Source organism: Artemia franciscana, chromosome 14, assembly GCF_032884065.1.
Source record: "Artemia franciscana chromosome 14, ASM3288406v1, whole genome shotgun sequence".
NCBI lineage: Eukaryota > Metazoa > Arthropoda > Branchiopoda > Anostraca > Artemiidae > Artemia > Artemia franciscana.
This window is the reverse complement of record NC_088876.1, coordinates 7,731,224-7,750,195: the sequence shown is the minus strand read 5'-3', so window position 1 is coordinate 7,750,195 and position 18,972 is coordinate 7,731,224. Positions and strand designations below refer to the sequence as shown.

General features: G+C 35.0%; 1 protein-coding gene and 1 long non-coding RNA gene across 4 annotated transcripts in view; both read left to right on the top strand.

The window, feature by feature from the left end:
- Positions 1–16,102, top strand: part of LOC136035265 (adapter molecule Crk-like) — a 53,127-nt gene extending 37,025 nt beyond the window's left edge. For 2 of the 3 annotated variants that reach the window (XM_065716938.1, XM_065716939.1), the window contains exons 5-7: positions 1,778–1,906; positions 5,114–5,236; positions 13,813–16,102. In XM_065716938.1, the coding sequence (XP_065573010.1) occupies positions 1,778–1,906; positions 5,114–5,236; positions 13,813–14,025 (465 nt within the window). In that variant the 3' untranslated portion in view covers positions 14,026–16,102. The remainder of the gene's footprint in view (positions 1–1,777; positions 1,907–5,113; positions 5,237–13,812) is intronic. The other variant, XM_065716940.1, reaches the window with a different exon arrangement.
- Positions 1–18,972, top strand: part of LOC136035268 (uncharacterized) — a 278,010-nt gene that overhangs the window by 94,558 nt on the left and 164,480 nt on the right. The gene's annotated exons all lie outside the window — the stretch shown is intronic.

The following is an 18,972-nucleotide window of genomic DNA, read 5'->3' as shown; positions in this document are numbered from 1 at the left end:
GAAAACAAAAAGTCTTTGCACTCCACGAAAACGATTCAGATTCATCATGGTCAGATACTTCTTGCGGGGGCCCACAAGGCACGAAATTAGCTGGAATAATTTTCCTGGCCGTAATTAATTCCCTGCTTAACCATCACAACGACCGTTACAAGTTTGTAGATGATCTGTCCATAGTGCTCGCTTACCTGGTCGAAAACACTAACGTAACAAAGCAGTTTTCAGACCAGTTATTTGATCAGCTAAAGACCGAATGCTCAAGTCATGATCTTACCATTAACATAGCCAAGTCAAACATTATTCGTTTCAACCCTCTGAAGCGGAATATAGATATGCCTCTAGTCCCTTTCCCGATTGTGAACGAAATAAAAATCTTAGGAGTAACTTTCACTAGTGACTGTAGTTTCAGTGCCCATACTAATTTAACCGTCCACAAGGCTAATGCAAGCCTTCAGACACTTACCAAAATGAGGCGTTTTGGGTGTGATACTGAAAGTCTTCTCCATGCCTACATGTGTTATGTTCGCCCGTTGCTCTAGTACGCGTGCCCGGTGTGGGGTCCATCTGCTATCCGCACAGCGTACCTATTACGCGACATAGAGTGCGTCCAGAAAAGAGCAACAAGGATTATACTCCGAAACCATGGCATACCCTATGATCAAGCCCTCGCTAAATTAAATTTATCTCCACTTAAAGTCCGGCTTGAACACCTTATTCACCAATTTGGAAAATTCGTCCTAGCCAATAAGAGCCACCGATCACTACTACCCGAACCAGCCCCTCCCAATAGCCGAACTCGGTTACAAAATAAACTTGTACCCCCTAAAGTACGAACTAATCGATACGCCAACTCATTTGTGCCTTTCTTCACATCAATTTTTAATGCTGAGTTGTAGTGTGTGATTTTTGTTTAAATGTATGATTTTTGTGAAAAAAATGAATTTAGCTATGCTACGATAGTTTTTAAATATACCGATCTCTCTCTCTCTAACTTCTTATATTTTACCTTTATTTACCTCTCTTATTACCAATTCTAGGGTTGATTGGATCTCTTAATACCAATAGGGTTGATTGGATCGGCAGCGCTTACGGCGCTGAAACCCATTCACTATCTAGTTTAGTAATTCTTTTTTTTTGCATAGGTTTTTTGTACTTTATTTGTGCTTTGTTTCTTTTTTTACTCTGCTTTACAATTTGTTTGGGGTACTAAAAAGGATGTTACCACATCTCCTTTTCTTTTTTCAGGTTCTAGTTCTTTTTTTTACGGGCTCTGTTTCTATAATTTTCGATTTTTACTAGTTTTTCTTCGTTACCTTTTTCTCTAATTTTCCATTACGGCAGTGACCTATCGTCAAAATAAGGTGAACTCTTGACAATAGACACTTTCTGTTTTTATTGGTGCTCCTCTTTTTTTGCAATGTTTTCTTCATCATGTTTTTATCTACATTGTATGACCCAGTTATCGTTAAAAAATGTTGGACACTAAACAATTTTTTTCTTTGTCTCTGTTTCTTTTATTTCGGCTTTCGCGGGCTCTTTTTCTATTTTTTTCCTTTTACATATTTTCATCTTCATTTCTTTTTTCTCTACATTGTTGGGCTCAGATGATTCACTGTTCAAAAAAGATGGACGCTTTACTGTTTGTTTTGGTTCTGTTTTTCAGTATTTTTTTTATCATCATGTTTTTCAGAAGCTGTCTTATTTCTCTTTTGCAGAACCTGTTTCTGGTTCTGTCTTTTACATACATTTACTTTCATTACTTTTTTTCTTGACTTTGCAGGACCCAGATGATTTACCGTTCAAAAAGGGCGAGCACTTGACAATAGTATCCAAAGATGAAGAACAATGGTGGACAGCCATGAACAGTCTAGGGAAAACTGGGTCCATACCAGTGCCCTATGTTCAACTTGTACGTTTTTCTCTTTTTTTTACAATTACTAGATCCAGTTTTGCTCAGGCACAATTTCTAATTTATGTATTCGTGTAGTGAGGGATTTAACCTCTTAGAGCAGAAGCCACCCATTGCCAACCCATTGAAACACCTCAATTCAAAGAACCTACTCCTTTCATTCAACCCCTTTCCTCACCGTTTTCGGTAAGGAAAATAGACCTGGTTTTCATACAGCAGAAAACCAAGTCTCGCTTGGATTCAAAGGTGCTGCTCCTAAAATGGTGAAATTACATTTTGTTTTCACTTAATTGATCCAATGTTAAAGTTTGTCGTTCCACAATTTTTCACCCATTTGAGCGCTTGGTTCAACAGCTGTATTCATCGTTGAAGCTGATAGTGTCTGGGAAGACTGTTATCTTTTGTAACAACTTCATGATTCGGCTATGAGGTGAGGTTCCTTGAATGTATCTACATTCAATTCTTCCACAGGCGATGGGGAGTTCGGCCAGACTGTTGTCTTTTGTAAAAACTGTATATGATTGAGTCATGCGATGAGATTCCTCCAAAGTTTCTACAGCCATTTCTTCCAGATTGTGATGGCCAAGGGTAAAAGATTTTGGGTTATTTTTGACCTTTTGTCAGGCCCTAGTTTTTGGGACACCCCAAAAAATTTTTTTCCCTATTTTTCTTCTGCCATATGAGATGGTGTGGTTCCAAGGACTTACAGATAATAGTTTTAAGCAGGAAGAAAAAAGGATAATATAGAAAGTGAGGAAGTTTTTCTAAGCAATTTAAAGCCTGAGCTAGAGGATCAGGATTTTTCGCATTGGGGTGCTTATTTTTGGGGTGCTTTACACATTAGTGTATCTACTAACTTATTTGTCTATAGAAATTTTAGAGAGAGTTTTGATGAATAGCGGCATTTATCTTAAAATTACCAATTAAGTGTATCTGATTTTGGATGTATGCCAAATATCTATCACTAAGAAATATTTGGATTGATCTTAATTTCCCGGTCGTACTGCAAGCCGAGGTTTGCTAGGAAGCTTTTTTAAGGGTTATGAACTTGCGAATTGAACAGCAAATTTATTTACTTTATTAGCTTTTTTATTTTCATACTTATATCAACAGTATTTTATTTGATGTTGTATTAATAAGTATAATTTTTGGGACAGCACGTAGCTTTCAGGTTTGGGGCCCGTAAAAAGGGTTTTAACAACATCATTATTAAAAATTTTCGTTTGTTTAAGGTCTATAATAGGCTAAGTTGTGTTGAAATTGGCTATAACGAGCTAGTTGGTGGGCTGTTTTTTAAATAGAATTGTAAGTTCGACTCCCACTGATGACAAGTTTTTAAGAGAAATTTTCCGTTATTTAACTAGAGCTGACTGTAATCCGTAGAATAAGGTAATAAATTTGAATCAATGATTGGTATTTAATCAATCATTTTCAATCATTTTATTAATACTAAAACACTATTACAAAAGTAAAAACGTTATTCGGTCCAAGAAGCTTTGCTTGTTGTGGGCCATATAACACAAGAATAGAACACTAAAAGAACAATAAATAATTGCATAAATCAAACAATACATATGGAATAAAGATGAAGGAGAATAAACACTAGCATACAATAAAAAAAACTAGTAGTAATTATAATAATAGAAATAAGTAGAAACCAAGAAAGTAGAGGAACAGGAAAGACGAAGTTGACATTAGAACGTCTGAAAAAAAGGACAAAAAAAGACAAAAAAGACAAATAAACAAGGACTTCAAAAGAATAGGGAAGAAATATATCAGTTGGGAAAGAATTCCAAAAAGAAGAAACAATAGGAAAAGAAAAAATAAAACCAAAGAAGAGATAGAGAGAGAAATTACTAAACTGGAAAGACCCGATGAAAAACTGCCGTTGCAGAAAGAAATAAAGGGACTTCCGGAGGGATGGAGTTCCATAGTAGAATTGATTGATAAACAGGAGGAGACCTCTGGGCTTCTGTAGATGATCGTTTGGGTAAAATAAATCTTCGAGAAGAGCTACGTAAAAAAAGAAGAGCTCCTACCTGATCCTGCCCGTGAAAAAAATTGCTGCAGAGGTGGTGGAAGTGTACCTAGAAAAGCAGAATGCGCTAAATAAAGATTACTTCTACCTATAATACGGTCCAGCAGAGCTATTCCAGTATCATGATAAAGATCAGAGGAAGGGTAAAGCCGAGGGAATAGTTACATTCGGACACCAATGGAAGAATAAATTTAAAATTTAAAAAGATCCAAGGATTTATACACAGCAACTTCTGTAAGCCTCTTTCAGTAAAAACTGATATTATATAATTTTGATATTATGTAATAAAATTTACTAAAAGTGAAAAGCATTCAGAAGATATTTATTGTATCTTTATGGCAAAATGAAGAGCTATTTTTAGGCCCAGTAGAAAGCAGAAAAAATAAATAATGAGTGCCATTGTTGGGTCATCGTTGCACAATGTAGTGCATAGTGCTCAACATACTTTTCCAAGAAGGTAAAATCACACAATAGCACAATTGCCCATATTTTGGTAATAATTAGTTTTATGCCTTTCGTTCAGTGTAAAGTGGGGTATAATGAGTTAAACTTAAAAATATATATATTATTTATATACATGTTGTGAAATATGCACAAAACTGGTTATAGTGTCCTTCGGGATAAATTTTGTTTTATATCTCCTGTCTAACGTAAAGCAAAAGTAAAAATATATGAAAAAAACAAATTTACAATTAACAAAAAATTTGGAGTACAGGCCGAATGTTTTTTGCCTAACAAGATTAATAGAATAGAAAATACATTGCGATGGTTAATGCAATGTAACATATTATATGCCTTTCGTAGAATGTTTATTCTCTTGTGCGCAGAATTCCGCGAAAAATTTCGGGAAACCAAACGATTTGAAAGTATAAGGAGATTTGCTGTCTTTTGAGGATAGATTGAATTTATTTGAGCATATTCCGTACATATTTCGACTTGAAACCAAATAGATTTTTTGCGCAAAATCCTCATAAATTAGTAAAATATATTTGACAACACATGCAAAATAGTGCTGAAAATAAACACTGGATCGCTAGCATTATTCTGTTTACTTTGTTACAACCCTGTGTTATTGGCTTTCTCCTGTCTTCGTCTGCTAGTGAACGTCCTGAATGTTTAGCGATTACTTCATTGCCGAACTTCAGATCGTTCTTTTTTTCTTCCTTTAGATAAGATTTTCAAATATGCAGGTAGACGATGGGCATAGCACGCCGTTCACTGACGCAATCAAACCGGTCGAAAATGGAGCAGCAAAGACGAGGTCTCTAACGCCTGGAAAGATGAGTATCCAGGTAAATAGATTAAAACTTGAGTGATTTTAAAATATAAGATTTAAGAAACCTAAGTAGGCTGGTTGTATCCCTCGGGGCTGCTATCGAGAATTTACCGTGATTCGATACCTCAAAGGATCACCTTATCTCGTTCACTATAAACTTTTTAGTTTGTGTGACCAAACTATTTAGAATTGATTGACAGGTGTTGCCATACCTTGTATGACCTTTGGTAAGAGATCTGAATAAATGACAGAAAACTAAAAGCCAAAACCTCCTTTCCCAGAAATTTTAGAAAAAGCGATTTAGCGTCTCCCGTTTCTTACCGGAGATAAAGATATTCAGAATTAATGGAACTTGTATCACTAGAAAGTGTTTTCTTTTTCAATTAAAGAAATGTGGATTTTCTTTTTAACATTCAGGAAAGGGCAGTACCTAAACTCTTCTAGTATACCCGGTAGAGAAATAAAAAAAAAATAGCTAATAGAAAACATCATTTGAGCGATTTGGTAGCTTTGGGAGTTCCCCGTGGTGCTATCTCCGTTTGATTTAAAAGGTTGCCGACATAAGGGACGTAAAATTTCATTGTCTTGATAGCTCTCTAAGGTGGTTAGTCCACTGGGAGAATTCGCTAATGGGCTTTTTGTCTTTGAGACGATCAGCTGATGATGAGGCTGACCCTCAGCCGAATCCCCTTAACATATCCTAAAATTTACTTGTGAGAAGATCTCAAATTTGAAGAAAGATCCAAAATATTAAGTACTAATACTAACAACACTACTGCGCATGCTCCTCCTCCCCCCTAATTTACGCGAAGGTTAACTCTTTAATTTTTCCCGTGAAGTTTTGATTTTCTTAAATCCTTTGCCATGACCTCTTCTCACACTATTTAGGAAATGATCTGCTTTTCATTTGACTGTAGATGGATTGGTAAAAACCAATGTCTATAACCATCTTAAGTTTTCTTTCTTTGTACCCTAGAAAGTGGGAGCGAACCGCATTTATCGTGTAGCTTATTGTTGGATAGACGGTCAGTCAAATGACTACCCACTATCCTTAGATAGTTCATCTGGTGATTAGTTGACGTAACTTCCTTAACCTTTTGAATCGCCCACGTTTTAGTGTCGTAGCTACTGGTCTCATTATCGTGGCTTCCCCTGTTCTGTTACCAGTTCGAAGACTTATCTTCCTTTTTTCCAAACTCCTGCAAACTGCAAAAAAAAAAACAAACAAAAAAAAACAATAAAAACAAGAACTTGCTCCCTGACAATTCTGCTTCTCACATTTTAATTGCATCCTCCGTCTTTGGAAATATCACTCATCAGTAAGGTGAGGCTACACCTTTATCAATTGTTTCATTACCTAACATCACATTTCACCCTTATTTATTCCTAGTCCGAGTGACTTTATGTTCTTACATCATCAACTCTCATAGCCTCAAAGAATTCATTCATTGGGCTGACAATTTTATCCAGGACACTCAATGCATATAAAAACTTGTTATCAAATGGATCTAATACCTGTTCCTAACATATAATAGTGAGGACTAAAGAGTCTGACGGTTTAGACATTTCTCAATTAATAATCTTATTAATTAATTATTAATCTTGTCTGCTAATCATCTAATCTTATTGATCTTATTAATCTATTAATTATCAATTATTATTAATATTTATAAATTTTATAATCTGTTTTAATCTTATTAATCATATTAACCTAACCTGATCAATTATTAATCTTATTAATCAATTTTTAATCTTATCTTCTTATCATCTAATCTTATTAATCTATTTTATTAAGCTTATTAATCAATTACTAGTTTTATCTTCTTATCGTATAATCTTTTTAATCTATTTTATTAATCTTATTGATATATTAATTATCAATTATTATTAATCTTATCGATTTTATCTTATTAATCAGTTTTTAATCTTATTAATCAATTTTTAATATGAAAATATTCAGCCGTTCCTATAACCATGTTTTTCTCTTTAGACATTATCGACAGCATTTCTTAGTCTAATTAACACTATCATGTGAGGTAATCTGCTTCCCCATGTAATCATTTATTGACTCATAAATGATATATCTTAATAATTTTTCTTTGTTGTTGTTGTTTTTTGCATTTTTGCCAGTTTTAGTACCACCTATGATTCATCGGCTCCGAAGTCTGAATTCGGCCCTTTGTGGGCTTGTTATAGAGATTTTTTGAAATAAATATCTTATCTCCCGCAGAAAGCAAGCTAATGCCTTTGTAATTTCTACACTTGTTCTTATCACCTTTCTCATAAAGGGGTGTAATTAATTTTGTTTTTCTAAAAGCTTTCGAAAGTACTTCACCATTCCAGAAATATTTTTCTAACTTCTTAATCACCATGTTTCAACAAATCTTTGGTTAGTATTAACGCTGAAGCCATTATCTTTTTCAATCATTTAGACTGTCATTAGACTGTCTCAACTCCTCCTCGCTGAAAAAACTTTTTCTTCCAAATTATCAAAAGTTTTTACAATTCATCTGTACATCATTTCTTAGAAAATTTTCTTTAGTTTAATCCACTCTCAAGATGTTCTGTTCATTTCTCTTTAACACTCTCCTTGTGGATAATATAGGCCCCGTTCCTATCTTTAACTGTGAGAGGTCCACATTGACTAGATCCCCTTAATCTCTTGACTTAACAGTAGAATGTTTCACTCTTATGCCGTCTGGATGCATCTTACCGACCTTCAGCAATTTTATCCAGTCCTCCATTTCACACCTTCTTAGTTCATGCTTTAGTGTTTTCTCCACTTTCATTACATTTCTCTTATTTCCATAACATCTGTCACTCGAAAACACAAACCTCTGCTCATTTATACCTAGCTGAAAAGCTTTTCGCTAATATTCCTTGTTGCTTTTGTAACTTGCCTTCTGCTGCTTCGGAAACTATTTTCCCAAAGTTATTCCATCTCTCTTCTACATTGCCAAATTTAAAACTCTCCAGTTTAGTAGTCAACTGTTCCTGGAAAGTTTATCCAGTTTCTTACTATCTTACAGTCTGGCTACGTCTTCTAGTTCCTTGGCAATTTATTCTGTGGCTTCCATTTCATATCGTATTAATTCAAACTTTATTGCCTACTTTGCTTTCCTATCATTCTCATAAGATATTCATCTTCTTCTACAAACGCCTTCTCTTCCACCAAGCTGAAAACCGTTAGTGTTCTTGGCTGTGTTACTTTTTGTTGTTGTCGCGTTTTGTTTTTTTTATACTATGTCCTTATTAGTATTTTCTGCTTTTGTATGTAAACTCTTATCCGAAATCCGAACATAACATTTTAAAAGGTATACCACCTAATATTGATAAGACCGATACCTAACTCTTAGGTTTGATATTTGAATAAATGTTTATTATATTTTTTTTCCTATCCTATGATTCTATTTTTATGGCACTTGGTATTTACCAATTTACATATAGCGATCGCAAATTCTGTTGATCTGTCGGTCCCGATTTTGCTAGTTTAGGCACTTCCAGATAAGCTAGGACGATGAAATTTGGAAGGCCTATCAGGGACCTGACCAGATTAAATTAGAAATAGTCGTTTCCCCGATTTGACCATCTGAGGGGGAGTGGAGGGACAGTTAAATTGGAAAAATTCGAAAAAATGAGGTATTTTTAACTTACGAACAGGTGATCGGATCTTAATGAAATTTGATGTTTAGAAGGATATCGTGTCTCAGAGCTCTTATTTTAAATTCTGACCGGATCCGATGACATCGGAGGAGTTGGAGGGGGAAACTTAAAATCCTGGATAACGCTTAGAATGGAGGGATCGGGATGAAACTTGGTGGTAAAAGTAAGCACAAGTCCTAGATACGTGATTGGAATAACTGGAACGGATCCTCTCTCTTTGGGGGAGTTGGGGGGGGGGGGAGAGAGTTAATTCTGAAAAATTAGAAAAAATGTGGCATTTTTAACTTACGAAGGAGTGATCGGATCTTGATGAAATTTTATGTTTAGAAGGATCTCATAACTCAGATCTCTTATTTTAAATCCCGACCAGCTCCAGTGTCATTGGGAGGAGCTGGGGGCTGGAATTTTTGAAAAAACGCTTAGAGTTGTGATATCAGGATGAAATTTGGTGGGAATAATAAGCACATGTCCAAGATACGTGACTGACTTAACCAGACCAAATCCGCCCTCTTTCGGGGATTCCAGGCCGGATCCGGTCTCTTTTGGAGATTTGGGGCGGAGGGGGGGAATCGGAAAAATTAGAAAAATTAGGTATTTTTAACTTACGAAGGAGTGATCGGATCTTGATGAAATTTAATAGTTAGAAGGATCTCATAACTCAGATCTCTTATTTTAAATCCCGACCAGCTCCAGTGTCATTGGGAGGAGCTGGGGGCTGGAATTTTTGAAAAAAAACCTTAGAGTTGAGATATCAGGATGAAATTTGGTGGGAATAATTAGCACAAGTCCAAGATACGTGACTGACTTAACCAGACCAAATCCGCCCTCTTTCGGGGATTCCAGGCCGGATCCGGTCTCTTTTGGAGATTTGGGGGGGGGGGAATCGGAAAAAATTAGAAAAAATAGGTATTTTTAACTTACGAAGGAGTGATCGGATCTTGATGAAATTTTATAGTTAGAAGGATCTCATAACTCAGATCTCTTATTTTAAATCCCGACCAGCTCCAGTGTCATTGGGAGGAGCTGGAGGCAGGAATTTTTGAAAAAAACCCTTAGAGTTGAGATATCAGGATGAAATTTGGTGGGAATAATAAGCACAAGTCCAAGATACGTGACTGACTTAACCAGACCAAATCCGTCCTCTTTCGAGGATTCCAGGCCGGATCCGGTCTCTTTTGGAGTTTGGGGGGGGGGGGAATCGGAAAAATTAGAAAAAATTTGGTATTTTTAACTTACGAATGGGTGATCAGATCCTAATGAAATTTGATAGTTAGAAGGATCTTGTGTTTCAGAGCTCTTATTTTAAATCCTGACCCGTTCCGGTGACATTGGGGGGAGTTGGAGGGGGAAATCGGAAATCTTGGAAAACGTGAAAATTGACGTATCTTTAACTTACGAATAGGTGATCGGATCTTAATGAAACTTGATATATAGAAAGATCTTATGTCTCAAATGCTCCATTTTCAATTCGAATCGGATCCAGGGACATAGGGGGTTGGAGGGGGGAAACAGAAATATTGGAAACCGGAAATCTTGGAAAACGCATAGAGCGGAGAGATCGGGATGAAACTTAATGGGAAGAATAAGCACAAGCTCTAGGTACGTCATTGACATAATTGGAACGGATCCGCTCTACTTGGGGGAGTTGTTGGGGGGGGGAGGGCTCCGTTGCTTTGGCGAGTTTGGTGCTTCTGGACGTGCTAGGATGATGAAAATTGGTAGGCGTTTCAGGGACCTTCACAAATTAACTTGATAACAGTCGTTTCCCTGATTCGGACATCTGGGGGCAGGAGGGAGAGGAAAAATTGAAAAAATGAGGTATTTTTGACTTACGAATGGGTGATCGGATCTTAATGAAATTTGATATTTAGAAAAAACTCATGTCTCAGAGCTCTTTTTAAAAATCCCAACCTTATCCGGTGATATTGGGGGAGTTGGAGGGGGAAAAGGGAAATCTTGGAAAACGCTTAGAATGGAGAGATCGGTATGAAACTTGGTTGGAAGAATAAGTACAAGTCTTAGATACGTGATTCACATAACGGGACTGAATCCGCTTTCTTTTGGCGAGTTGGGGGCGGGGATGTTAATTCAGAAAAATTAGAAAAATTGAGGCGTTATTAACTTAAGAACGCGTGACCGTATCTTAATGAAATTTGATATTTAGAAGGAACTCATGGATCAGAGCTCCGACCAGATTTGGTGACATTGATTGGAGTTGGCGGGGGAAACCTAAAATCTTGGAAAACGCTGTGACTGGAGAGATCGGGATGAAACTTGGTGGATAGAATGAGTAAATGTCGTAGATACGTGATTGACGTAACCGGAGTGGATCCGCTCTCTTTGGGTGAGTTATGGGGGGGGGGTCCAGTGCTTTGGCGATTCGGGTGCTTCTGGACGTGCTAGGACGATGAAAATTGGTAGGCGTGCCAGGGACCTGCAAAAATTGACTTGATAAAGTCTTTTTCCCCGATTCGACCATCTGGGGGGGGGGGTGAAGGTAGAGGACAGATTAGAAAAAAATCAGGTATTTTTAACTTACGAGTGGGTGATCGGATCTTAAAAGATTTTGATATTTAGTAGGACCTCGTGTCTCAAAGCTCTCATTTTAAATCCCGACCGGCATTAAGCATCTGATTTTCCTTTTAAATCATGCTATTGATTCTTAGAATTTTGCTAAAGCTCATGCCATATGAGCTCTTGGCTCTTCCGACCTTGTCACAAGTGCCATATGAGCTTTTAGCTCTTGTTTTTATTTTTAAGTGTTTTAAAACCGAATTTGCTAGCCGAAGGTCCTTTTGGACGGCAGAAATTATGGTTGCAGCATCGGCTAAGCAACAACCCATGCTAACTGAAAATTTAAAAACGTGCTGACAGAAACAGTGTCAAGTGAAGAAGAATTGCGATTTCAACCTGAGCTAAAATTCTGGTTAATCTTAATGATAAAAGATCGTTGTAAAAAAAATCTAGGATTTTAAAAAAATAGCATGAAACCCTAAGGTGTCTGATTGAAACAAAAACTGCGCTATTGGGATCATCATAGCCGGAAACCCCAAACAGGAAATTTAAAAAAAAAAATAATCAAGTTTTAGCATGGGTAGCACTGTTGTCTTATCTCTTTTTATCTTCAAAACTTTTTTTTTTTATCTTTTATCTTTTAATTTTACCTCTTTTATCTTCACCGCCCACCGGCTGAAACATCATAGAGAACTGTTTAAGGGCTCATTTAAGTAGAAACTGCTATTTCTAGTTCCCTTTATAAGTATTAAAGACACTTTCAAACCCTAGCGTTTGTTGTTTTATGAGGACCATAAAAAATCAGTTTGCCTCCTTTTTCTGAAATTCTAGTTCCCTTTAACTCCCTCCTCCCCCTTAAAAAAAGACAAAATTTTCCTGAAAGTTCCAACTCGATCCGTGTGGCGAGAGACAAAACATTGTATTCTTACCAAATTACGTATAAAAAACGACAACTTTGAATGAAACCTAGAAACTGTTTGCAATATATACAATGAAACATGGTCAGTTTTTTTTAAGGATACTAAAAAACATACTACCTTAAAGAGCATACAAAAACCAACTGACTGATCCGATATCCGGGTAACATATATAACATCACGCCGTTGCTTTCAGATTGCCAACTGGTTGGCTGAATCCTACCAGCATTCCAACTTTTTCAGGTTACAGCAAACAAACAAAAAACATGCTATTTTGGGACCAATCAAGAACCAACTGACTGTTCCGATTTATGGGTGGTATCTATAACATCGTGTCATAATTTCCAGATTAATGATTGGTTGGCTGAATAAGCCGCTGGCAATAATATGCTATAATGAAGCTGCGTCTTCGGACAAAAAATAAAAACCAAAACTAATAACCTTGATAAATAAACCCTGAATAACTTGCCTGTTTCTAAGGAAAGGACAAAACAATGACGAATTAGAATATAATCGTCCATCTTGGCCGCCAAAATCCGATGTACTCATACAAAATGAAAGGTATCGACCTGACAAAATCTACCTGTGAAAAGGACCTAGGTGTAATTCTGAGCTTGGACCTCAAGCCAGAAAAGCATATCGGCCTGGTTGTGCGTAAAGCGTCGAATACTCTCTGGCTACTCAGTCAATCCCTACGATACCTTGACAATCACTCAAAGATATCAGCATACACAAGCTACGTCAGGCCACAGCTTGAATACGCCACTGTCATCTGGTCGCCATATCTCAAAAAGGATATTGACAGAATAGAACGGGTCCAGAAACGCTTTGTAAAAGGACTTCAAGGATTCAGAAATCTTCCGTATGACGAAGCTCTAAGAAGGCTCACTCTCCATAAACTTGAGACAAGAAGAACGATCTTAGACTTAAAAACCCTCTTCAAGATAGTTCATGAGAATTTTGGGAACGTAAAAGACAAGCTTGTTCAAAAAAGTCCCCAAAGCAACACAAGATCGCACAGTCTGCAGTTGGAGCCCGTGAAGATGAAGATTGCAAGATCTAATTCTTTCCATCATTCGTTCATACCCCAGGTCATCAGGATCTGGAACAAACTACCATTCCCAGTAGAAAAGATGAAATCACTGGAAGCCTTCTCCAACAGCCTAAACATAAACATACCATATCTCGAGACTTTTAACGTAGGACGACTTTAAATGGAAATCGTGCCGCAGTCGATCCGCTCTTCGCCCTGCCATAACATTTTTCTTTTAAAAAGGTGTCAGTTGTATAGAAATTTTGTATTGAGAGGCGTGAGGAATAAAGTTATTTATTTATTTATAACTTATTCTTGTTAGATTATATAGAGGTTCCAAGGTACCCCCTACAATTCCAAGCCCTGTGACATCTGGGATCAAACCCTGGACCCTGTATTGTCAAAGAAAAGCACCTACAATACCAACACAGGGTTTATTATTAACTTGGTCTCTTTTCTTTTTAGCGGAAACTGCCGGCGTACGCCAGAGTGAAGCAGGCCCGAATACCAAACGCCTATGACAAAACTGCCTTAAAATTAGAAGTGGGTAACCTTGTTAAAGTGACGAAAATGCATCCCAATGGACAATGGGAGGGTGAAGTCAATGGAAAAGTGGGGTATTTCCCATTTACGCATGTAGAGTTCATTGAAGATGGCAGTGAAGATTTGGATAGTTAATATCTAATTTGTAGACAATATTGTAAATTCTAGTGGGTTTTCTTCCTTGTTACGCTTGTAATGCAGGGTCTCCACCTGAACTGTTTTTTTTTTTTTTTTGCTGATGACGCTTTTTAATGCTAATTTTAGATACTTCTAATGATAATTTTATGTTTAGGGTAACTTGACAATAATACGAACAAATAATTGATCCTGAACGTTCTTATGAACAGCAGTAACATATTCATCTTTGGTATTTTTATGTTTTGGAATTCCCAGATACAAGTTAATAAGCTTGATTTGCACAGGTTGCCTTACTATAATGGGGTGCTATTTACTATAATGGGGTGCTGGTAGGAGTCAAAATTAAAAGCATTTAATTTTGGAAAATAAGTTTTTCTAAGGATTTAGAAGTAAAAAGGGTGGAAAAAGTAAACGAGGAAAAATTTTCGGTCCAGAAAAGCATGCACATATTTGTGTCCAGATTTCCGCTAAGCCATCATCAGTGTAAAAGATTCTTTTTAGGCTATTATTTATTTTGTTTTTTGCATTTTATTCAATTTTCTAATTTTCTTCTTTTTGCGCTGAGGACAGCGGAGCAATCTTTCGGACAAAATATTTGCATTATTTTCTGGTTTTAATTTGCTGAAATTTTGCTCTTTTGTTTCCTTTTCGTTTTATTTCTGCTACTTTTAGTGGATTTATTTTGAAAGGATCAACTCTATTCAGAAAGCTGCAGTTTTTTTTAAGGGTAGCCCTTTTCCAATGGCTTTGTTTGCCCCATAGATTTTGAAAAATATCTTTTTTGATATTCTTAATGCAAAATGCTCCCACTCCAAAGTTAATCCCACCCCCTCTTTATTTTTGTGAATTGATGGCCTCAATTCCCTCGTTGCGGGTCGCGATTCAAGACAAGGTGTCCTTGCTTGATTCTAGATGTTTGAATCAAGATAATGTACCTAAACTGGTTTCTTGCTTGCATTTAATTAATACAAAATGTTTGTATGCAATTTTTTGACTTTCTGAGATGTCTTTTCTTTCAAGAGTAAGAGGAATAAGAAAAACTGATATTTTTAAATACGCAAAATTCGAGAAGATCAGGAGTGTTGCTGACAATGCTGTCCCTGGTATGTGCCAGAAATTAATCTTAAACGAAAATATATTAAAAGAGTGAAAAAACACTTCTTGTAGAGGATTATTTTAAGTTATTTTTAGATTCTGTCTAAAATTTTCTGTCTAACATTTTAAGTTATTAGTTAGTTCCTGTCAGAAACTGGTGAAAATGCTGAGAAAACGTTTGGAAACTGTCAACTTACCTTAGATATGGAATAAACCGTCTAAGAAACGAAATTTCGCTTAGGATATAAGTAAAATTGTTAGGCCAAAAATTAGCCAAAAAACGCCAACAAATTACACTTTCGTTGGCTTTTGATCATTTTTGATCATTTTGTCATTATAATTTGAATCAGTTTCAGCATTATTAATTTTGTACTTCGATTGGCATATCTAAAGTTTTAGAATAAAGCGCAAAATTTGATAAATTTTGAAAAAAATAGAAACGTTTGATCATTTTGTCGTTATAATGACGAAATGATATTTTCATTATAATTTAATCAGTCTTAATTATTGTTAGCATAATGCTTCGATTGATATATCTGGAATTTTAGAGTAAAGCACAAAAGTTTGATATAAATTAGATTTTCAAAGTTTTTTTTTTCATTCAGCCAGATAAAACATAGAACAAAAATAATAGCATTTGACAAATTTCTATGGGAGCTTTCATTAATTCTGGCGCGGAAATTCAAAAAGTCTGCTCATTCATGAAATCTGAAATGATGAAGATTTCAATTAAAAACAATCAAAGAATTGAACGGTTTATAAGATTCAACAATATAAAAAACAACAACTGATTTTAAAGCAGAAAATCGCTAAAATCATTTACCAGACGAATAAATTCACAAATATTCTGCTCTTTTAAACTAGAGGGTGTTCACCGTACTATAAAGTTCTGTAAATCAAAAATGTGTATACATTTTTCAAGAATGAAATTTTTTTTTTTTCATTTTTCATTTTTCAAGAATTTTTTTTTTTTCATTTTTCAAGAATTCAAGAATGAAGTTCTTCGTCCCCCTTTCCCAGTCTTGAAATTTTGCAATTTTTATTTATAATTTCTTTGTTTCTTTAATTTTTAAAAATATTAATATTTTATTCTCTAAGTGCATTAACAAAACTAACCGAGCAACGTCGTGACGCTGGTGGTTTTTGTTAAAAATAGTTTGCGGCCGATTTTGGTTAATGGTCAAGAAGATGTTTAGTAGTCAGAATTTAAGAAATAATTTTTGTTTTTAATTTTAGAACAACGTTGAATTTTTTGATCAACGTCTAAAAACGCCCTTTTTAATTGCAGAAAAACTGGGACATTTTATGTAGTTTACATTTTTTTTTCTTTAATAAGAGGTTCCTGTAATTAACAGTACATGTTAAGCTCATAGGGTGGTCGCTCACGAATTCGTATATGGTGATTCGAATATTGAAATTTGATTATGAATCATGAATCATGATTATGAACAAAATTTTTATTGTTGTTTTGTACTGGAAGTTCTTTGACGGTTTTCTTGCGAGGAATGCTAAGTAAAAGAAATTGTTAGCTGTGTTTTAACTTATTTAATATTTTTACCTATTATCTTATATTTTCCTTGCTAATTTGTGAATAATCTGTCTTGCCACGTTTGAAAGTTAATTTGTTCATTGTAAATAAAGTTTTATATCATGAATGAATAAGTTATTTCTGCATAGTTTTGTATTTACAATAATTTTTTCTACTTAGGGGCTTATTTTCTTTTTATTAAATGCATTTATTTCAGTTTTATTTTTAACATTTAATAAACATTCATATAAAGAACATTTGTTTTATTTTTACTCTATTTTTATTAATTATGCATTTTTAACATGCTGCAACGTGGTAACTGAAAAAAAAATATATATTCTCAGGATAAATACCACTTTTTTGCTGTATAAATCATAAGGAACTCAGTAATAGTGCATTTTGAATCCGGAAATTTACATAATATAGATAACGTGTGTACATCTGCTGCATCATGGTAATTAGACTAATTCTTTTTTCTTCTTTTATTTTTAAGGGTGGCGATCGCAATTATTATTGTTCTTGAAACCTATAAATGATGTAAAAATGGATAATGAAGATTTATTTTAAATAAGGGAATGATTAATTGATCAGTTTCAATGAAATATAAACTTAAAGATAATCGAAAAATAGAGTGTAATTCAAACTTTTCCCTGAGGTCTAAGAAAAATCCCTTAATTTTTTCTAAAAAGAGCCATGTTTTCGCGAATATTGAAAAATTGTGTCGATTTACTTTTTTTGATCTTTTAAGGCGAGGGTAAGTTACTCCTTATCCTCCTTGTCTCCTTTGGTGAACTGGAAAATGAAGACATTAATATATTTATGAAAATCATATGGTTCTTTCCTGACGAAGGATAAACGTTTAATCCCTCCCAACCATGGTAAACCTAGCAGGCTTTTCATCAAGGGACAGGGGAGGGAGGTTCAACCACAGTCGTCGCCTATGCACCTCGTACAAAACATTAAGCAGTATTTACTTTAGTAGGAAGAAATAACTAATTTATTATTTTTACTTATTTTTTTTTTGCAATGAACTTGACGCATAGAAATGAGGGACCCGTCCGAGAGTTTATTTTAGTCCGATATTTTTTTTTTTTTATATATGATCTATAATTATAGATATTGTTGGTATATAAATAATCCTGGTATAAGGATTATTCAGAAGAAGTAGTATAAATTCAGGAGCTTAATATTCATGTGTAACTAATTAACTTCTATAGGTGATGATAAATGAATTATATATATATCAAAAGTAGATTTTATATAAGCGTGAATAAAAAAAAAATTATATAACAAATTACTGTCAAGAAATTGTAAGAATTGTAGAAGTTTTAGGCAATATACTGTTGTGAATAAAATTCTCAGAAAGAAAAATTTTAAACCATTTATTGAGTGAATAACAATATGACTAGTCCATGAAGCTTTTTGGTGCTTAGATTCATTTAGTTAAAAAATGACGATAATTGAAATTTTGGCTGAGGACTTCTGCCGCAGCCAGGGTTGCGACCCCTAGTGATTTATTACTATTTACAGTGACTTTTTATATTGCCTAAAATCACTAAATCCGCACATAAGTTACTAGACTATTAAAGAAAATCACTAAAACCAAAAAATCACTAAAATTCAGTTCTTTTTATCGGTGGTAACCCTGGCCGCGGCCCATTTTCTAAATTTAACCCTTAAGCCACAATGGATTTGAGTACATGAAAAGAAACGGTTTATCCAAGGACTTCAGAATAATATAGAAGTGAACGAACGTTTGTATTATAGGGTATCCATGCGTCTTCTCTGTGTTGCCAGAATACACCTTTTTTATGAAAATTCTCGTCAATAGTTCGAACTTGAGCCAAGTGGTCAGGGAAGTTTTCTTTCTGTTCTTTTTTGTTCTTCCTCCTGTCCTGACGAATCATTTTTAGCCGTAATTTGAAACAAGTTGAGTTTGGGGTATTTTACGAATATCCGGTTTCCGCTTGCCTTTAATTTAATTTCTATATCTTATGGTCTAATTAAAAGTTCAGTCCTTGAAATCAGTATTACAAAAAAACAACAAAAAAAACAGAGATGATGAGCTATGGAGAAGAATTTTCTGTCACCCCCTCCCCCTTTCTTTTAAAGTAATAAGATGCACGATCCATAAAATCCGACAGTTTTCCCCCTAAAAGCATTCCCAGTTTGGTTGTTCAGGTTCTTCCATATCCGAAATACGTTCAGATTCTTTTAAACATTTTAACTCTTTCTTTCATTATGCATAGATATATGCATTTGTTGCGTAACTAAGTGCTGACATAAGTATTGTTATAAATTTTTTTAGTCAAATCATCAAT